The sequence below is a fragment of the Hyposmocoma kahamanoa genome, unplaced genomic scaffold (genome assembly GCF_003589595.1).
Source record: "Hyposmocoma kahamanoa isolate Upper Pololo Valley unplaced genomic scaffold, ASM358959v1 78, whole genome shotgun sequence".
Classification (NCBI taxonomy): Eukaryota; Metazoa; Arthropoda; class Insecta; order Lepidoptera; family Cosmopterigidae; genus Hyposmocoma; species Hyposmocoma kahamanoa.
In genome coordinates, this window is record NW_020653945.1 from 6,161,533 (window position 1) to 6,183,105 (window position 21,573).

At 38.0% G+C, this 21,573-nt stretch overlaps 1 protein-coding gene across 4 annotated transcripts in view; it reads right to left on the bottom strand.

Annotated features, from left to right (window-relative positions):
- Window positions 1-443: 443 nt before the first annotated feature.
- LOC113233257 (protein purity of essence) overlaps window positions 444-21,573 on the bottom strand; it is an 83,701-nt gene continuing 62,571 nt past the window's right edge. For all 4 annotated transcript variants that reach the window (XM_026468310.1, XM_026468309.1, XM_026468308.1 and 1 more), the window contains 19 exons: window positions 20,262-20,386; window positions 19,945-20,166; window positions 19,452-19,683; window positions 18,967-19,302; window positions 15,642-15,832; window positions 15,290-15,478; window positions 14,920-15,088; window positions 13,956-14,191; window positions 13,550-13,670; window positions 12,350-12,624; window positions 11,071-11,205; window positions 10,236-10,394; window positions 9,123-9,305; window positions 6,346-6,494; window positions 6,029-6,158; window positions 5,466-5,641; window positions 4,623-4,763; window positions 3,687-3,876; window positions 444-1,095 (listed from right to left, as the gene is read on the bottom strand). In XM_026468310.1, the coding sequence (XP_026324095.1) occupies window positions 871-1,095; window positions 3,687-3,876; window positions 4,623-4,763; window positions 5,466-5,641; window positions 6,029-6,158; window positions 6,346-6,494; window positions 9,123-9,305; window positions 10,236-10,394; window positions 11,071-11,205; window positions 12,350-12,624; window positions 13,550-13,670; window positions 13,956-14,191; window positions 14,920-15,088; window positions 15,290-15,478; window positions 15,642-15,832; window positions 18,967-19,302; window positions 19,452-19,683; window positions 19,945-20,166; window positions 20,262-20,386 (3,584 nt within the window). In that variant the 3' untranslated portion in view covers window positions 444-870. The remainder of the gene's footprint in view (window positions 1,096-3,686; window positions 3,877-4,622; window positions 4,764-5,465; window positions 5,642-6,028; window positions 6,159-6,345; window positions 6,495-9,122; window positions 9,306-10,235; window positions 10,395-11,070; window positions 11,206-12,349; window positions 12,625-13,549; window positions 13,671-13,955; window positions 14,192-14,919; window positions 15,089-15,289; window positions 15,479-15,641; window positions 15,833-18,966; window positions 19,303-19,451; window positions 19,684-19,944; window positions 20,167-20,261; window positions 20,387-21,573) is intronic.

Here is a 21,573-nt window from a genome sequence, read left to right on the forward strand (position 1 = left end):
TTAAATTACAGCAAATGTTCAAAATGCTTTCCTTCAGCTGCAATACAACATTATTCCCATTAATGTGTCATTTTTTTTTCAAAATTAGAGCAGTTGTGTCAAAATTTTAGACGACTAGCTACAGGAGCATTACTCAGGGTTACAAAATAATAAAAAAATTAAAATAAAGTGGAAATTTGTAGAAACGGGAAGTGAAAATGCGTCACAGGGTGTATATTTTTCGATTTTTTTCAAAATGGTCATAATTTTTAAAATACATGACATAGATTTTATTTTTTATTTTTCTGATAACAGTTATGACCTGGCCTATCACCCCGTTCCGGCTTGACGTCGCGTCCCGGGACACCCTGTATTGTAATAAAACAAAAATAACATGTATTGACCATTTCTAACATGACCCAACGGTTTGCAATGTACACATGAATAAAGACACCAGTAAAGCAGAAACATAATATTTATTAAAATAAACACAAAAGCCGATACAATTCAAGCACCGAAACAAATCTATTACATTTATATTAAATTAGATAAAATAGAATATTTGAAATTTAAATGGGTATTGTTTATTGCATATAATATTTATTGACATAATTATTATAAGCATTGGCCTAATAAAGTGAAAGGAATTTGACGTAATTAGCCCAATGATGACGTAAAGGGTGTGTAATATATCACGGTAAGGCTCACATGAATGTGGTAGAAAATTGAACAAATTCTAACTTATTCTACCAGGAGCTTTCTTAGGGCTGTAGTGCACTTCAAAACGATCCGTGTCTGTGTAAAGTAATACGAAACAATTTGTTAGCACAAAAAGTTCTATGAGGCCGTACAGCTATTGTAGCCGAGGCACTGAGGCGGAGAAGGCCATAATCAAGGTTGTTCTTCAACGAGGACTTGTAGGAACGCGTCGGGTTCAGGGATGTCTTCGAGAAAGCCAGCTGCATCGCAAAACTCGGCGAAGGAAGCGCAAGGAAGAAGCTCATCAGTGAGAGTCGTGACTATCTTCTCAGCTGCCTTTGCGTTAGCTTCGTCGTTGTGTCTAATGTACTCTGCCAATTTGATCGGCCATTGGTCTACTGCTGTTGCACTGACGTTCTGTGGGGATAAGAGCTACTTAGTTTTTTCAATTCAATATACTTTAATCACTAAGGCCGGCCACATACAGTCGGAATTCCGTTTCGGAATATCGATTCGGGATTATCAATCACACAATAAGAGATATTATACATCACACACATACGATTATTTCCGTTCGGTATAACATCAGATATAGAATCAGCTGAGAAACGCGAGGCATTAAGTCAAGATGTTCTCGCGAATTTACGACTGTATTGTGGCCCTGCAAAATCTAAGAAATACTTGCATTCAGAACGACTTTTTCCGTGCGGAATTCCGAATGCACAAACGGAATTTCGAGTCAGAAAAATTTCTTACGAAACAAAATAGAGGTAGAGATTTTTTACCTAAACTTCGATAAACAGAGACTTTCTGTGACAGAAAGTGGAGACTGTCTTACGACTATATTTGTTTGTCTCGGATTTTCTTTTAATCACGGAAGTACTTTAAAAATTGACGTTATTTGGGATAGGTAGGTAGAGCATATTTATAAAAAATGTTGAATATTTTTTGTCGGAATTGTCCAATATATTCTGGAAAATTGGAGGTTCCTGCAAATCGCTGCAAAAAATTTCCGTTGAAAAAATCCGGGACAAAAAATGTAGTCGCAAGGCAGTCTCCACTTTCTGTTTCTGTTCCTCGAAGTTTAGGTAAATAAACTCTTATTCCGATTATTGGTGATAATGATAAGTCCGTTATTTGTCTGGTATTCCGACTGTATGTGGCCAGCCCAATAAAAACAGTATAATTATTTTTACAAAAAAAAAATGTAAATATTAAATAGTATTGCGATATTTTTTACTGTTTTACTACCATATATAGTTTATACTCCACCAGTTTGTATTATTGACACAAACTCTGAACTACACAAAGAAAACTTCCTTCAGCCTGACTAAACTCAAACCAGTGTGTTGCCATGCCGGGGCCAGCACTTTTAACTTTACAATAGATAGCTATATATAGATATAGAGATATAGAGATTTTTTTACAATATCAAGTGACTGGACGAGCAAGTCGTGCGCCCGATGGTAAGCTACACGCCTGTTCATACAGTTGCATAAATCAAATCTGAGGGGCACTGCACCCGTCACCTTGAGGCATAAGTTAACAAGCCCCATGTGCCTGTAATATCACCAGCACCCTTTTACCCTTCAAAACTGGAACACAGTCATGCTGACATTACTGCTTGGCGGCGGAAATGGGTAATGCGGCAGTAGTGCCCTGGACGATCTCTTTCACAAGGAGCTCTACTGCTACTAAACTGGGCAACAGACTAAATCAGCAGATCTTACGAATTCCTTATGTGCTTGCTTGTCCCGGCACGGCAGCAGTGGCTGGCTCGAGTCCGTTTAGATGGAAGGATTTTTTCTTTATTTCCTTCGATCTTTGCATCAATAATAAAAGTACTGCAGTTTTATGCAAGAGGAAAAGGGCGTCAACTACATTCAAGGTTGTCGATTGGTCACCAAAAGCTGGCAGACAACGGTATGTGTATGACACGTCTCCATTAGATAGACCTAACCAGGTGATCATCACCAGTGATGATCACATGGAACCAGTCCATACAAGGTCGTTTGTAAAATACTAACAACCTCGGAGGACTGTATTACTAATATCATAAATAACAACTTTTGTTCCATGACCTTTTACAAGACATAATAAATTTACCAAAATAAACTTTTGAGTTTTGCTGTACTATCTGTCATTTTTTAGATCTACAAACACTTGTAGTAATTTGTTTAACAACGCCTCTCGCGTGCTTTCTTTTGCTACCGTAAGAGAGTCATCACCTTTTAGAGTGATTTATTTAAATTTTGTAATTTTTGTATTTTCATGTTTTGTACGAAAGATAATTTATTTATTTATTAGATTCAAAAAACAGTTTATATTCACTCTTTAACAAAAGCTTAAACATTATTGCTAGTTTTAGTCCTAGAATGTAAACCTAAACATGTACATACAGCATGACCAAACATAAGTAAACAATTTTGTTACAATATACACCCCCAGACACTAAATATAATTCGAGCCCCTTAAATTTTTGCCGTAAAGGGCTAGAATACAAATTGGTGTTATCACAAAAAGTTTTCCCCCAGTTTTGCATATCCAAATTCCCAACAAGGACTTATGGAAAAGACGTTTAATATACTAATTTCAAATTTGCGTAATAGTTTTTGATCATTCAAACATTGTTTAAGCTTATGGCACGTAATACTGCAAATGCGTGGTGGCTCGAATTGTATCCGGAAGTGTATTAATAAAACGTACGTAGACATAATAAAACTGTAACCTTAAATAAAACAGAATTACTATAACCATGAAAGAGAGAAACTGTGATGCTTGTGGTTTCGATTGCCAAGTCCTTTAAAATGACAACCAAATATATCCATCTCTAAATCATCACCATAATCTGATGAATTATTAAAAGTCACGGAACAAAAGTTGTTTATGACATTAGTAAATATTCTGCCGTGAGGTTGTTAGTACTTTATAAATAACGCAGTATAGGCGGCCTGGGATTGCATCCTTAGTATTAGACGGCAAATAATATGAATGAGTATGATGCTCACCTTAAACATAACATTGTAGAGCTGGTCGATAATGGCGACGAAGAGCGCGTAGGGTTTGTAATCCGCCCAGGGTTTGACCTGGCGGTGGTCGGCGGGCAACGCGCGCATCGCCGGCCCGCCCGGCGCCGCCGCGCGCACGTGCCCGATTATCAGAAGACGCTCAAGCATGTCCACTTTCAATGAACGCCATCTAATCATAACAATTTACATTATTTAAATGTATTCTAGCAATGGGAAGGAAAACGTGTGATTATCACCAGGGATACTACACTTCTTTTCAATGCGTTTTAAACAAAAAGTAAACAAACAAATCACTGACCCGACCATAGACGGTTTAGTGATAGCCAATTGTAATTTCAACTACAAATCGACTAATTAATTGAATGAAGCGATTTGCTTAATTGAATCATACTATTGGTTTTCCTTACATATCCTATAAAAGTTAATTTAAAATACTTAGATACTTGTTCGATTGCGAATGAAATTTTCGATTTACTAGTCGATTACAAAAACTTTAATTGAATGAACCGAATGTTTCTTTTCGTCAACACTATGGTACCATAGACAAGTCATAGATGTATAACTGAAAAATACCCTCACTTTTGGATTCCCATTTTTCAAATACAATTTTAGGATGCTATTCAAATGAATATTGTTGGAAAAATTGAAGAGATATCAAAGTCGAAATCTTCGAAATATGCGTGAAAGTGTTACTCGTTACTCTATTCGGTTTATTGAGTGATTGCTTTAGAATTTGAATCAAACAGTTTCGTTTAATTTTTTTTTCAAATGGATTAGGTTATAATAAGCAATTTTTTATGGTACTTAATATCAGATTGCAGTACCGGAAAATTCTTCACGACAAACTGTAATTGAACACTGGTGTTGTGAATAGAATATATAATATAGAATAGTTGAAAATCTATTAATACTTACTTGGCGTGAGGATAGAGTAGCAACATGAGCGTGATGAAGTAGAGCGGGCTTTCTGCGTCATGGGCGGACTCAAGTACGCGCGGCGGTGCCCATGCAAGAGACGCCTCCAGCGCCGTCACCTCACGGGCCGCCACGCGGGTCCTGCGGTTTTTATGGCGTATTTAAACCAAATCGAGAACCGCTCCTTCGACAAGCGAATTCGACTGACGAAGGCGAAAAAATCATGTTTTTCACAAAAATAAATATTTTTCCTTTAATGTTCCACATTAAAATTTGACGTTAACACTTGTCAAAAGGTGAAGTAACTGAAAAAAAAAACGGAAAAAGTAATTGAAATTTTCCAACAGAGTACGTTGTTTCACAAAGTCGACTACCGTCTTCGCCAAAATCATCAAATCTTTATAAATACAACTTTACACACACACATACAACAAATCGTCCGAAACATTCACCAAGCTGGGGAATACCTATTCAGCAGTCCCCAGCACACGCATCGTGTGACGCGGCCATAGACTTGAAACTTATTTGATCGAACGTCGCTTGACGAAGGTAACCGAGACGCCTGACAGTGATTATACCTAAATTTCAGCAGCGTACTACGGTTGTTAAACGACTCAGTGTTTACACTGGGTAGGTTGACACCTTCGGAGGGCTACCTGTCGATCCAATGTAAGTGCACCACTATGGTGCGACTTCAAAACAAGATTTTCTGCACTTACCGTTACATGTATTTGTAGATATGTATTAATGACCTTGATTTTCTTAAAAAACACAAACTATTTCAAAATGTGAACTATGATTTTTATAGTCAATTGCCTCGCATCACAATTAGCTCATACTCACGTATTGATGACATAGAGTGCCATATGAATGAGCGCCGGCACGAGCTGCATATTAGACAGCGGTCCACCGCCGCCCGTGTCGTCGTGAAAGGTGCGCCCGCGTGCGAATCGCTGCAGCAGCAATTTCAGGTCATGGATCGTGCACGTGTGGCCGATGTCACGATGCCCTGTGCATTCCTAGTACAAAACAATACACGATTATAGAAGTGTAGGACCATTGGTCAGGCAAAAACAAAGTCCAGAAACTGTTTGAAATTTCAAGAAGTTTTTCCTACACTTGATGTGCCAAGCCGAATGGGATTTGATTGAAAGGAATAGAATAATAATAATAAAGCACACACTCAACATAGCCCCGCACTAGGGAAACCTTGTATCGCGGGTGCCATGGACACACACATAGATAACAACAAATAACACCCAAACTCACGAGAGAAATAAATGTAGACTATACAAATATTTCTCCCGGCCCGGGAATCGAATCAGGTACCTGGGTGGCAGTCCAGCAGATAACCGTTCGGCCACGGAGGCAGTTAACTTGAAATCGATATGGGCATGAATACAAACCTGCAGGTAGGTGGTATGTCGAGCGAGGCAGCTAGCGTACGCGGACTCCGGCACGTGAGGACCCCACAGCGGCAGCAGGCCATTGCACTTCGTAGATGCATTTTGCAGTGCAGCGCTCTCCCATTCGTCTCTACAATAACGTAGCAATTTCAGAACTTGCTGTCACGAAATCGTTGGCTATGTCGATTTCCACATATTATTTCAATGCACATAATGCATCATATTTATTCAATGCATGCACATATTATTATACGGTATGTACGCGTCTAGGTGCGCTACAGGCGCATCAAACTTAATTTATTTATCTTGTTTCTAACCTGGCACGAGCAAGCCTGACAGCGGCCATGTGGCACTCGACGTGCACTATGTTGTAGTGAGAGACAGTAGTGTAGCCGAGCGTCTTGCGTGCGCGCACCTCATACTCCTCCACAGGGCACCGCTTTGTGAACGTGTAGATGCCCAGCACCTGCGTGTAAGTAGTGTTAATTAATTTGGTAAAGTGTTGAAAGTAAAGAAGATTTTAAAGCTATGGGAATATTAGTAAACAACCGAGTTTTTAGGTTTTCGCGATTGTTACACATTTGAAATGAAACTATTTTTTTGGATGTAAATCGCGTACAATTACTTCTTAGTAGTCAGTCGTAACCACGCGATCCATGAAGGACACGAAACGTTGGTTTGTTTTGTAAAAACAAATATACGAAATTTAAATTCGAAAAACAAATAGTTTTTATTTCCAAACGATTAAACGCCTATTAAAATTGCTCGAGCAAATCTCTGTGAAGCAGTGATTTTCCCTATTCAAATTTTCATTAATTAGTTTAGATAAGTGTAAACCTGGATGGATTTTAATAAAATTTGTATGCCTGCATATGAAACTAGTTCTCCTATTTATTGCGTAAGCGTAGTGTTGGGTCAAAAAAAAATTGAAAAGTACGTATTTATCAGAAAAATACATTATTTTTCCGAATATTTTACCTATATTTTTCCACATTTGACACCTGACCAAAGTTGGAGATACTGAACGAACCCATTATAAAGATTTTTTTGCCTATGATTTTTTTTCGCTGTTGTCCAATGATTTTAAATTTCGTTTTACTTTAACTTGCTTTTAGCCAAAAAGTCATATCTAAACGTAGAACATTATAATGAACCTTCGAATTATATTTTTCCAATTATTACATTTTATTGGAAAATTTTCCAGAAAACTTTCCACTATATGAAATTTTCGGCAAATTACCAAACAGTACGTAAGCGTAAACAATATTTAGTCCATAGAAAATTTATCGATTGCAATCAATAGCTGCTTGAACGCTTTTGACAGTTTTGCGCAATGAGCTGTCATTTTACCTTATGGAAAAAAAATAAAAGAAAGGAGCTGCCCTAACTACGGAATGAACGTGCATACCTAAACAAAAATTGAACGAACAAATGGCGGATTTCTTTAGTGTCGTACCAATATCTATCGATAGGTCATTTCACGAGCAAACATTTAATTAAAGCAGATCCATTTGGGAATATTATATATGGGAATGTCACATGAAATTTTGAATTTATAGTTTTGCGTTTACAATACTCAAATATTACGAAAAGTGAATTTGCACAGAAAAATGTAATATGAGGGTTTATAAAAAAAAAGAAAACCTTGAAATATAAATCAGGAGATCTCCTATACATTTCCAACCTCAAGATTCATAATTTCATAGATGAATTTAAAAACAGTTTCCAAATAGTGTAAGCTTTTTTGTATTTATGCATTGGTATAGAATTAATATCGGTGACTGATTTAAGTGAATCTTTAATACTTCCATTTAATAAATAAAATTAGTAATATTATCAATAATAATATTAATAATAATATTATTATCATACATTTATTTGCTTAAAACATGGTATAACATGAGATGTATCAAGAGACAGTGTTAGTATAAACATGTTTCGCATATATTAAATAGCATGCAAATGTCCGAGTATATAATGTCAATTGACTACTTTGGCCGAGCGCCTTATATTTATGCAGAAAAATCGACACTTCTCCGAAGTGATACAAGTAGTCGCTGACTGCGATTTGTGATAAGCCATGCCAAACGAGCTCTACATACGTTAGCGTTCGCCTTCACTCGGTCAGCTAGGCGAGTGACACCAAACGATGGCAAGGCAAGGCAAATAGGCTGTCTATACGTTGGTTTCTGTGAATCTGACATTCTGCCTGTTTGGCATTTTGCGTTTCTGACACACTGCGTCAAAACGCACCCGGCAACGTTGGACCAACATGGTCATTGTATTGCTGGCTTTATAAAATAAGAATTTTTAGTAGTTTGGTTGTCAGTGGGAAAAAATTGAAAACGAGTGGATAATTTTGTTTTCTTTTGTTTTTTTTTGTTTACTTCTAAGTTAAATATAAAATTATTTACCAATAAACCTAATGACGGAATTGCATTATCATGTAATCTAGTTACATTCAAAGTTCTGTTCTGAAAAATATGACTCTTCAAAATGAAGCGAATAATTGAAGATGGTCTTTGATTCAATGTTTATATTTGGCAGTTCTACGATTTCCAACCCACTTTCTTTTTCATTTGCAGGTAAACTTGAAATAATAAAAATAAAATAATAAAAACCTCTTAGTGAATTATTTTAATAACAGAATATCGATAATATATACGCTTCCAAGAACAACACTATGTCAAAATAATCGTTAACAATAATCATCAAAATATACAAACAAACAGGCAATCTGAAGAAACCAAAGCAAGATTTGGCAAGATTTATGAACAAATACATGAGATATTTGGGCTTTTGTGTGATTTGTAGACAGAAAAATAACACGTGTCTGTATATAATGCTGCAGCAACGAATTTTTATTAATACTTAATAAAAATTTATTATTTTTTATTATTTATTATTAAAAATAAACATGTTTATGTTTCCAACGTCGAAATGCGTCATATACATATAACGTCTGATTTATATATGTCAACATAACATGTCCTTTGGTTTGCACAGTCCAAGCATTTTACTCCGTATTGAAAAAAACACAAACTATAGTAATATCAAAGTACCAGGTAATAACCCATCTAGTACCCACGCTTACCTTGGTAGGCTGATATTTGTACCCCTCGCGACAGATGCAGCATACAGCTCCCGCCTCCTCGGCGAGGTCTGCAACCTGCTGCGTCAAAGAGCACTGCGCCGTCACCTGTCCACGCTCGTTGCTTCTCATACCTAATGCGCCAAGTTGTCGTTCTCGGACTGCCATGGCGAGGCGTTTCTTTTCCTGTTGTCCAATTTTGAATTATAGGTTGCACTATACTTTCTAGGCGTTACAAATTCTTACAATTATTTATTTATATATTTATTTAATAAGAATATATCGAAGAACTTAAAACTAAATAAAATAATAAACTGAAGGTAGGACTTCATCCGGTTCTCAAAAGGCTAGTGCCAGGTGAAGCTTAGTACACAATTTAATTAGCCTGTTACATAAAAAGACAACCGCAGTTGTAAGCCTCATTATGAGCCAAAGAAATGCCCACTTAGTGCTCTCCTTGACGAAATCCAACTCATATTAAAAAGACCCAGATTAAGGCTGCCTTTCACACACAAAATAGGCGATTTGTCGTCGAGTTGCGGACACCAGCCCGTTACACCAAGTACCAAGTAAGGCTGCCTTTCCACCAGAGATGTGAGAGGTAGCGAGGCGGTGCGAGGATGTGTAGCGGCGCTCTGAAACGGTGTGACATTTTCCACCAAAGCTGTGCAAGGATGCGTTACGAACTCTTTTTAGCTATGCGCGGGCGGAGTACGGTGTGGTGGCGTGAGCGGTGGCTATATGACAGTGTCAGTTAGTGTCATACTTTCAGTAGCTCCAGTTTCCTACACCGTTTTGCACACATTCCTCGCCCGCATCCCTCGCACACATTTCCCGCTATTTTGTATGTACGAATACTTAGCTCCGCTAATCCTTTTGGTGGAAAGGCAGCCTTAAAGGTTCCAATTATTGCTGGCTAACCTAAACTAGTTTTGTCTGTAATTAGTACGGGCCGGGGGTAGAACCAAAAGCGAATTGTCTTTCAAAAACATCGAAGATATGTGATATTTGTGGAAACAATTTCTGACGTCAACGTCAATTTAAGACGGATTTGTGTTCTATATGTTAAATTATTTTATTAACCAAGTGGTAATTTAGTACAATTTCTATACAAACCTGTCGAGTAAAATCGCGGACTTGCTGCACCTTGGCGGCACACTGCGGCTGTGAACGGAGCGCTTCCAGAAGGTTCTCAGCTAGTGACCCGACGTGTTCGCCCGAAGACACTTGCTCCAGACGGTGCACGATTGGAATTACTTTCTCGCATACTAGCATCTGTATGGAAGTTACAATTAGTAGAGCCCGCTATCTAGTACGAGTACTTGTTGCAGGGCATTTAACGTGTTGTTTGGGGCCCCTTCAATGACAAAGAAGTCGATCCCATAATACTTATTCTTATATTTTGTTATGTAGTATTTACAAGTAGTATTAACGTTATTGCTAATTATTTTTAATTACTATTTATTCAAATTTGCAATATTAATTTGAATTAGTAGCAGAAGAGATCACAGGTGAAATTACAGGCACAGGGACTTGTCAACTTATGTCTCAAGTGACGGGCGCAGTGGCAGTGCCCCTCAGACCTTTGCGATTTAAAGCTCTGAGAGGCACTGCAACTGTTATGGGTAGGCGTGTAGCTCACCATCAGGCGCACGACTTTTTCGTCCCGTCACTTGATATTATTAAAAAAAAAGAATTCAAGTAGCGGTCAGGTCAAATAAATAAAATCGTATTATCTACCAATAACGCACATTGAAAGCGTACTCAATTAGTATAGGTAATAGTAGGAAAATTGAGAAAACGCTGTCGCTACGGTAGAAAGAGATGGACGTAGGGGCGAGAATAGGTGACCGCTATCTCATGCATGCTAAAGATTCGAAGAGAATAAATAAATAAATATGCGTTTTATTGGTAGGTAAAACGCTTCTAATATTTTTATAAATAAATTTACCTGGGTAGGCTCATGGTCAGTAGCGAGCCCGGTAAGGAAGCGCAGGATGTATTTGAGCGCGGGGCGGCTGATAAACTCCTTCAGTTCGTCGGAATCAGTTAGGACTAGAGTTGGTTTCACACAAGGTGCGTGTTTCTAAATGGAAAAAAGCGTCGTGTTAAATTCTTTATTGACAAAACATTTATTGTAAAAATTCTTAAAAAATACATTTTTAAAACCAATTCTAGGAGTAAATCGTGTGGTTTGAAGTTTATATTGTTTTAAGGTTTAAAACTAGAATGAAATAAAAAGTTTCCACTAAAGGACAAAAATCCAAGGTAGTTAGCTCTCACAGGTTATTTTCATTTATAATATTTAAAATAAATGATGTAAATACATTTATCATTTGCATGCAAATGTTTATTTACAAAGAGTAACCCCTTGAGTTTCTTACTCATTATTATCAGGGGAATCTGCCTTACGAATCAGTAGTTGAATTTATACAATGACGACGATTTCAAGTGTCATTTGCTTACCTATGACAAAAAGATTTATTTGAGTTTGTGTTACTCCTGGATATAAAAAACTGTCTAGGCAAATACAGCCTGAGATGGGCAAGAGCCCGGGTTTTAACTCGGCGCTTGGTTAATCTGGGTTTAAATCGGTTTAAACACAAAAATCGAATCGTAAATCCATAGGATTGCAAGGTGTGTTTTGTGTGAAGATGCCTCTTTTTCGTCTAAACAGAGTTTCTGAATCGAAATTTGCAATTAAGTATGTTCTTACACAAAAAATTACACCAAATTCACAATGGCACAATTTACGATCATCATAACAATAGTAAAGGTACGTTCGTAATAAATAAATTTTAGTTTAAACATCAATGTGTTGTCCTTAGCGAATGGCTCCCTGACAGCCTGTTTGCTGTTCCATCAATGTGACCGTCAATGTGCGGGGCGCGGTGCGGTATCTAAAGTTAGGGAGGGGGGAAGAGTGACCATTCTCGTAACTTTTTTATTCTCTGCTTTGGTGAAAGGTCTGTTATCCACTACACTTCTTTAGATGATACTATTAGAGTTACTTTAAAATCCAACTCCAACTTCCTCGGTAAGTAGTTTTGCCCTACGATGCAGTAAAACCATTTTCGGAAATCCGGAAAAAAGTAGTTGATGAATTTGGTGGTTTTAACAGCTCTATATCGATCCTTGGAGCTATATTTATACATGTATCTGTACATGTGGAACACCTTTTTCCGACCATTGTTAAGTTCCTAGAACAATGCCACAAGCACCCCACTCACCTGAATATAATCCAAAGCGTCACGAACAACCCCAAGCGATATAAGGTAATCCTTGAGCGTGCCACCTATTGAATTTCTCTCGATATTGGCGCAGAGTACACAGAATAGTTCCATGCGGAACTCTTCCTCGGTCCATTGCTCCGAATCCAAGCGGTCGAAGTCTAATACGGGCTTAAAGTGGTCGACCAGCATGGCCATCTTGAGATCATTGCCGTATACTAAAGCTGCTAGGACGCGGGTTAGGTGGCCCAGAGCTACTGAGTTGTTACGGATTCCTGTATGTAAAAGAAATTCAGCCTTGGTAAAAAAAAACTGGTAATAATAGTTTGATTTACGGATTTGTAAAATGAGTAGAAAGATAAAACATAGCCATAGATCAACTCAAAAGGACTGCTAATCTCTTTACTACAGATCGTAGCTCTGAAAAAGGTCACGATTCCGTCTTATCCTATACATGGCGCTAATCAATAACCTGGAAGTAGTTTAGCCGTGGATATCAATTAATTCCTAAGAAATATAAGAAGTCTATTTTTTCTTTACATATTATTTAAATATCGATCATGAGCCAAAATTATTTTTAGAACTTTGACAATATTGTGTGTGAAAGTAGATGGCAATGTGTGTCACAAACTAATTCATACATTAACGTTTCCTAATAATCCCAACTGCCTGTGTGGAGGAACGGTTACCATACGGCCGGACTTCCACGCAGAGGTCCCAGGTTCCATTCCCGGGCCGGGAAAAATATTTTAAAGCCTTCATTTATTTCTCTCGTGAGATTGGGTGTCATTTGTCTTATGTGTGCTCCATGGTACTCGTGACACAGGGATTCCCTAATGCGGGGCTATGTTGAGTGTTTGCGTTATTATTTAAAAAGTAATAATAAATGGGTAGTCCTAAATAAAATAAAGATTAGTCGGCTAGTCGGATTTTATGGATATTTCCATAAAATCTGCAACAAGCGCTATCTAGGTGATTTATTTATTATCACTATAAATTAGTATAAGCTTTGATAAATTGCAGCTCGTCAATGTAAAATAACTTATTTACAAAAATAGCTATTTGGTACTCGTTGCGACATTTGGTTTACCAATAGGTACTAAATACCCAACTACGCTTTCTTGTATCGCGATTAGTAGTCCTTTTGTGTTATTGATCCATGCCATGGCTTAACATTTCATTTATTGATCTGTTATTGACCTGGACATTCCGTGCAGTTGAGCAGAGCTTGAACGTATTCGGGACCTCCGAAAGTTAGTGAGAACTGCAGGAATGATTCGAGGCTCTCACTTGCTGCCACGGAGAGAATGCGTTCCATGATCTATAAACAAGAAAACATCAATCTATAACGACAAAGGGTAGGTTCTTTTTATGCGCCATATTTTGGTTGTATAAAGAATTATATACTTGATGCAAGCGCAGTCATTACTCATTGTCAACTTATCGACGTCGGTCACGATGTTTTTCTTCACCGTTAGCGAGAGTTATTGATATGTGAGTAATATAGATATTAAAATTATAGGGTATATACACAGGGTTGGGTGTACATAATACAGGGTAGGGTGTACATCAATCTTTCGCCACAGGGATTGGAACATAAACATACCTCCAAAAGTTGATAGACAAGCTCAGCTCGGGGCATGTCTCGTTCCTCCTGCGCGGCGAGATGCAGCGCGTGCAACAGCACGGGCAGCGCGCGCGTCTCGGCGCGCGTCAGCACGCGCACGCCGCGGCGCACGCGCGTGCACAGCGCCAGCAGGCGGAGCAGCGTCGAGCACAGGGCTCGGGCCGCCCCCACGCGCTGGATAGCGGCCAATCGCTGCAGCATCACCTCTAGTCCGCCTGGGCACACGAGACGTTTCGTTGATTATTTATTCATTATTTCACGCAAAGGAACTAACAAAAAACACAACTAATACAAAACTTTAAAACATCACGTAGCCACCATCTCAAACTAGTTCGTGCACCTTCCGAAACTCCTGCTTTTTTGCTTTTTTGCTAACACAATTTTTTCAGCAACAGAGTGGTACATAATTAACACATGCTACCGGAAGATGTTGTTTCTGCTGTCTCTGTTAATGCCTTCAAAACAAGCTCGACAACTGGCTACGAAAGAGTGATTTAGTGCTAAGAAAGTGAACTAAAACAAACGATATAAATTTCATATCAGCGAAAGTTGCTTGTCTATAATCAAATAAATGAATAATATAAATAGATGAAAACGGGTCTCCTCGACATGGTACCTAAGATGCTGGTAGTTTCGACGCTACAATCTCAGAATCTACTTTCTGTGCTGTTACTTAGTGGAGACCACTTTGAGAATGGAGTGGGCGCTGAGGCCTGAATTATATATGAGATCCAAACGGTTGCATATAAAACTAGTTCGTAAACGTCCCATTCACAATGTGCGGGCTACAATCGTAACGATTATCATGCGGTACTAGCTCATTCATTATGTATATGTCCAGTCCCATACTAACTAGAAGAGAACACGAACTCACGCACTCGTGCTTTCACTGATAGGGGATGATGTCTTTCATTTAGGATGTGACATAAACATAAATACTCACCACAATCAGCAAGGACGTTAGCCATGCGATACACCTGTTCATCGTCGACCGCCTCCGCATTGGTTTGGCTAAGCGTTTCGACAAATTCTTCAGTGGCGTCGCCGAGTAATCCTCGCATGCGGTAAACCACGCGCATGGCGTCCACGCCTTCGCCCGATGTACACCATACCTAAAAACGGTGGAAAGTTAATTTGATGTGCTACTGGATTTGTATGATAAATCTCAGGTATTAGAAAAAATAATTTTTAAACAATTGGTCTTTAAAAGCTAACGATTTTCATATATCTAACGGTCTAATAAATAAAAAACTTATCGTAACCTAACACCCATAGAATATTTCAAAAAATATCACAAATAAACAAAACAATACCTTCTTATAAACTTCCTTGACAGGAAGATCGAGTGACATGATTTTGTTACAAACGAGCAACTCCATCCCATTGTCGTCTTCTAGCAGCGCGACAAGTTCGCAGTCGGTGCAGATCTTGTTTTTCACATCGCGCATCAAAGGGCCCATGCCGGGCTCTAACGACGAATAAGGGTTGCCTAACATACGACCCTGTAACCGAAAAGAGTTAAAATAACATCTTCCTATTTCGGAGAAACTTTTGTGTAATCTCTGTACATAAGAAGCCACCTTAAATTTGACATGGTAGTACAGAAGTCTGATTATAAATATCAGAAGTGTAAGCGACGGCATATATCTCCTGTTAAAAACAAACCTGAAGGAAATCTTCCTGTTGCGGGTCCTTCTCAAGCGTTAGGAAGAACTCGCCGACATCGTTTTCCTCCGGATAGATAATGGAACATAGCCGCTCGAAGATAAACACCGGTGTGCGGTAGTCGTGCAGCGGGTATTTCTGTACAGTCTCGATACAGACCGCCATGAACTCTGCTGTTTCTGTCTCGGTTCCTGTCATGGAAATGGATCGAATAATAATAAAAATATTGAAAAGTAATAAAAATCGGAAATGAAACTATTTTTCCGGATTTAAATCGCGCATGTTTGTTTTTTCAAAAAAACCAACTTTTCGGGCCCTTTACAGGTCCCATGGTCACTGTCGAAAATCTAAGAACTCGATAAATAATAAAAATCGTTTAATTATCTCAACACGTCACTAAATAAATAAACTACTCTATACTCGATTTTTATACATTCTGCGTTCGTCATATACATCGAATACACAACCAGAAATATCGACGAAATGTCATTTATTTTGTTTGAAAACTATTCTGCCAAATGACAACTGGTGACTACTGCGTTCCAATTGGCCAGCCCGAATTCGAAATATACATTAGAGTTGGACAAGTAAATATTATATTATCGAAATAGAAGTCAAGATATTTATATGGCATTATAAATTTAATTTTTAATTATTTATATACAGGCTGTATATTTGAAAGTGACACATATTCATACATGTCATAGTAAATCATGTTACTTAACATAGACTAAACAACTTAACATAGACTAAAATAAAATTAGGATATGGGATAGACCAAAAAATAAATCAACAAATGTGTTTTGAAGTGTACATAGGAATAAACCGTTTCCCTTTATGCTTGATTTCGAGTGCAATGGGAATACTACCAACCGAGCGCCGAGTGAGACAGCAACAATAACAATGATTTCACATTTACGTTTTAGCTTATGTTAATTATTTTTTTTGTGGAAATGTTTTACGTACTAAAAAAGAAGTCAAAGTCAAGTCAAAGATGATTTATTCCATAGGTAAAATAAATTTACACTTGAAAACGTCACATTTAAGCTACTGCTCGTTCACTACGCTGACCTCCCTGAGAAGAACGAGCAAAAAACTCTAGGGATTGCTCTTTTCAAATAAACTTAAATGCTATGGAATACACTTTGAATCAAATTTGTGTGGATTCTGAAGCCATGTCGTCTTTCCATACATCTTTATCTAACACGTAGTCTTCAATTTTGTAATATGATTTTTCGATCAAAATATTTTTAATGTAGTTTTTAAACTTAGGAAATGATAAACTTAATATATGCTCCGGAATCTTATTGTAAAAAGTTTTATATTGTATGAAAGTTTATGATTTAGTAACTAGTTATCATTTAATAAGAATTGAGGTTTTTGGCGTAGTTAAAAATGTGAACTCAAATTATTTATGATTGATTTTTTAGTTATTTACAGTTTATTGCACATACGTGACACTAGGCAAGTGTTCAAAATGTCCACCGTTTTCCACAATGCGTAGTCTAGCACGGCATAATAAATTTTGTTTTAAATTGTACAACACAAACACATTTTATTTCACAGTATAAAATGCTGAGATAATCCTCTCACGCAACACTTCGACACTGTTCACCTCCTCCGCGTAAACTCCGATTTGAGGCGATCGGGCGAGCGGAAGTACAAATAATTTACGTGTTAATTTACGTGTTAATTTACGTGTTAATTTACGTGTCTTCGTGCACTGAGCAATTTCGCGTATGCGCCCGCGCCCCCAACCCCGACCTGTGCTTTGTTTTTCACCGCCATGCCGCCACCCGCCGCTGCGTCGGACCAACAATAATAGTGATGTGCATAGATTTCGATAACTAATGTTGTTCTCAAGTAGTAGTCGATAAAAAAATTTAAAAAATATTTTTTGTAAAGTTTAAGTTCATTAGTTTATTATTTCTTTGGGTTCAGAATCAGGAATATAACGCACTCTATAAGTATGTCCCACTTTCAAATATACAGCCTGTATATGGCTTTATAAATAACTATTACCTGTTATTTTGCACGACTGACCAAACAAAGGAGCGTAATGTTTTCATGGCGAAAATATGTAAAAAAAGGGATGGTATTATTCTAGGCCAGCACCACACGGCCATAAGATGTTAAATATATAAATGTACTCTCAAACAAAAACAATTTTCTTGAGCAATAAAAATAAACGATTCTCTATAAACTCTGTCATCTGCGAAATCATACCTAGAATTCTACAATCTATTAGGTAATAGTGTTTATTGTGCATAATCTGACATACTTATATAATCGATACATTAAACTCATGGATCAATACTTAACTACGACGAGGTTAGATGTAGATTTTTTTTACTTTACTGATTGTTTAAATAAATCATTATGCAGTAATAATTATACTTGTAAATATCGATACATAATATGATTTTTTCAGTGCAACACTAGTAACGCGTGCCTAATGAATAGAATGAGATGATGTAGTGAGAGTTGCATTAGGTGGAAGCAAGACGCACAAATGATTTGAAACAATTGATTGGTGTCGTCAATTGTTTCACTTCAAAACGTACAGTTTAACTTGAGCTATGCTATAATGGACTAAAATTCAAAAATTACATCATCAGTCCTCTCCTACAAGTCAGCTCCTTGACCTCCTTATACGACACGATACCGGTCTTTTGCTTTATTTGGACTATGTAACTGCGCCTAGGTCGACCTCTTCCCCTAATTACATATTTAATATTTAATTACCGGTGAAATGTGATTGCGTATGTTTTTTAATTAGATGTATTGCTGTTTTTCCCACCGAATGGAACAGCACGCCATTGTTAGAAATATTATCTTTATTACAATAAATATAAAATATTTTTGGAATATACGGCGACGCCATAACAGCGCTAGCAACTGACCTGTGTGTAGGTTAGTTGTTGGCGTTGTTATGTTTCAGTGCAAACAAGAGTTGATATTTATAAGTGATGTATCACTGATGAGTTAACAGGAATGTAGTAGGTATGGCCCTTATTTCGTCTCTGTTTCTGATTATATAGTCGATGGTCATAGATAATAATGAAAACCACAAATTACATGCAAATTCACGAGATAAATAAATGTAGGCCATACAATTATTTCTCCCGGCCCAGGGTGGCAGTCCGGCATGGTAACCATTCGACCACAGAGGCAGTTAATGTTAATAGATCTAAAGAACTTAATTGATTTGAACACACAGACAAACTTATTCTAAAAGAAGAAAATGCATCGAATAGGAGAAGGGAAACAGATCTATAAGGATGGCGAGTTAAAAGTAAACTGGTCAACATAATGTTCGTCGTACCTGTAGTCATCTCTTCAAGTAGTTCCAAGAGCTTCTCTTGTGTGTCATCAGTAAGTCTCGTGCGCTGTACGACCAATCGTCTCAAAGACAGGTAACCGCCAAGCACACAGCCCACAAGCCTTCCCTTATACGTGCGGCGCGCACCGGGCTCTTCCAAAAACATAGCAAGTAGCTCCGTTAAACGCTTCAGAGCGTAGCCCTGAGCCAAGTCCGAGGTAAGTGTAGTTTCTTCTAGACGATGTAGCTGGTCAATTTCTTTAGTCATCAAATCGGCTATTTGTTGCAGTACGCCACGAAGAGCCAGGAATTGTTTCCAAGGTGCTTCCGATGCCAAAGCTAGAGAAAATAAAGAACTCGATTATTATTGACTCACCACAATTCCTGATTAATTTGTTTAAACAAATCGGGTATAGATTATGTATATAAATTATGTTGGACATTTTTGATTTATCATAACTCAAGAATCTAAAAGTATTGCTGCTTACTCTGATAAAGCTGCAAGAACTGTTCGCTAGCTTCTCCCGCAGCGCCGACTGCAGGGAGGAAGCTGGTCAGCAAGATGAGCACCGCTTTGGTTCGTTCGTAAGAATCGCAGAGGGAACGGATCATCTGACAGGCTGTGTCGCGAGCGATGCGAGAGCTTGGGTCGAACATCACCGGGCGGAGCCAACCGCCATCTTCGAGGGCCAGTGGTCGCATGCCGTGCGAGAACAGCATCTACGACAATAAAATTAATCAGAGGTGAAGTTTATTTCCATAATTTTTCGTCTCACTACGTTGAGTCTTCAGACTTATGTCACTTTTATTAAGCCTCGTTAAGAGAAAGTACTCGTATGACAATCTCAATAGCCCAATGGTTTACAATGTTTTTACAGGGAAATTTAAAAGAGGCAATTAATGTGGTTGTCTGGCACGTTACATTATTAACGGGACAATTCCACATTCCTTTTTAACTTATGGTAATTCCTGTAAACTTACACGCTCACGCCACTTGGCAAGGTACTTGAACGCGAGATGTTTATCCCGCGGTGGATAGGGCGTGCCCTCTGTCGGCGGGGGCTCCCGCACCGCAACCAATCGACGCCACTCTTTGTGCTGCACACGACCTGCCAGCCACGCCGCTAAATCTACTACCACATTGCCAGTTGAAGACGCGAAGGCACTAGATTGTGGTGTTGCTGCCGTTTTCTCTGCGCTTTCCTGACAAAAAAAAAAATGGATACATTTTTCACATTGAATGGTGAACTGGCGATTACAATATTTAAATACATTTGCAATAAAGTTATTTAACAAACCTTAGTATCTTTCGATTGATCTGTGTCGGCCGAAGTGATAGAAGGGGCCGGAGCGACAGGCGCCATCAGTTCTTGCATGTAGCGGAGGCAAGGCAACGCCACTTGTTGTAAAGCGAATTGATGAGCTGTAATAATAACATGTATTGCAATACTTTGTTTATTGAATATCATGATGTTTTATTAATAATATTAAATAATAATAATAATAACGCACACTAATAGCCCCGCACTAGGGAAACCCTGTATCGCGGGTGCCATGGACACACACAAATTACAACCAAGCTCACGAGAGAAATATATGTACGCCATACAAATATTTCTCCCGGTAAGGCAATTGGACCCGGGGCCTCTGCGTGGCAGTCTAGCATGGTAACCGTTCGGCCACGAAGGCAGTTGTACTACAAAACAATACAGTACTAAAATTCTTTATTGTACACCACAAAAGGAAACAAATACAATACAATTAAATTAAAAATAAGCGGTGGTACAATGGGCGGTCTTGTCGCATTAAGCGATTCTGTCAGACAACCTTTGGATGGAAGTAATTATATAATTCACAGGAAAAAGACGACGTTGTATGAAGAATTACTAGTCAATAGATAAAAATCGATAAATAAATGCAAATATACATATATTTATAAATAAATAATAAAACCAATGCATATATATAAATATCGTTAGCTACTATATATTCTTACACCTATAAATATAAAATTTCTAAAACTAAATTTCAAAACATAAAAATAACTAAGCAGTCACACTAAAGTTAGGCAGTGTTCTTTTACCATATTTTTGAATACATTCAATGATTTCGCTTGTTGAATAAACAAAGGTAAAGCGTTCCACAAACGAATAGCCTGAACACTAAAGAACTTGTCGTAATACTGGGAGGTATGCAATGGCATCTTAAGTTGGAGAGTTGAAGAAGAGCGCAGAAGTCGGGGGTTAGATTGATGGGCGAATTCAAATCGCTCCTTAAGATAAGGTGGTGTGTGAGGAATGAATAAGATGCCATAAAGAAGATTAAGAATATGAGCACTCCGGCGAAGTGTAATGGGCAACCACTTCAGCTCCTTGCGATAAATGGAAACATGATCAAATTTCCTCAGATCATAAATGAAACGGATGCAAAAGTTTCGTAGACGTTCGAGCTTGTTGAGCTGTTCTACTATGATTCTAAAATATTTTTTGGAAAAATATTCTACTGGAGTGACAGTTTACGTAACAGTTATATCGCGCTGCACACGGGATAAATTCAACAAGATTTTTCTGACGATATTCAATATCAAGTCCATTCAAAAAGTGCCTACCA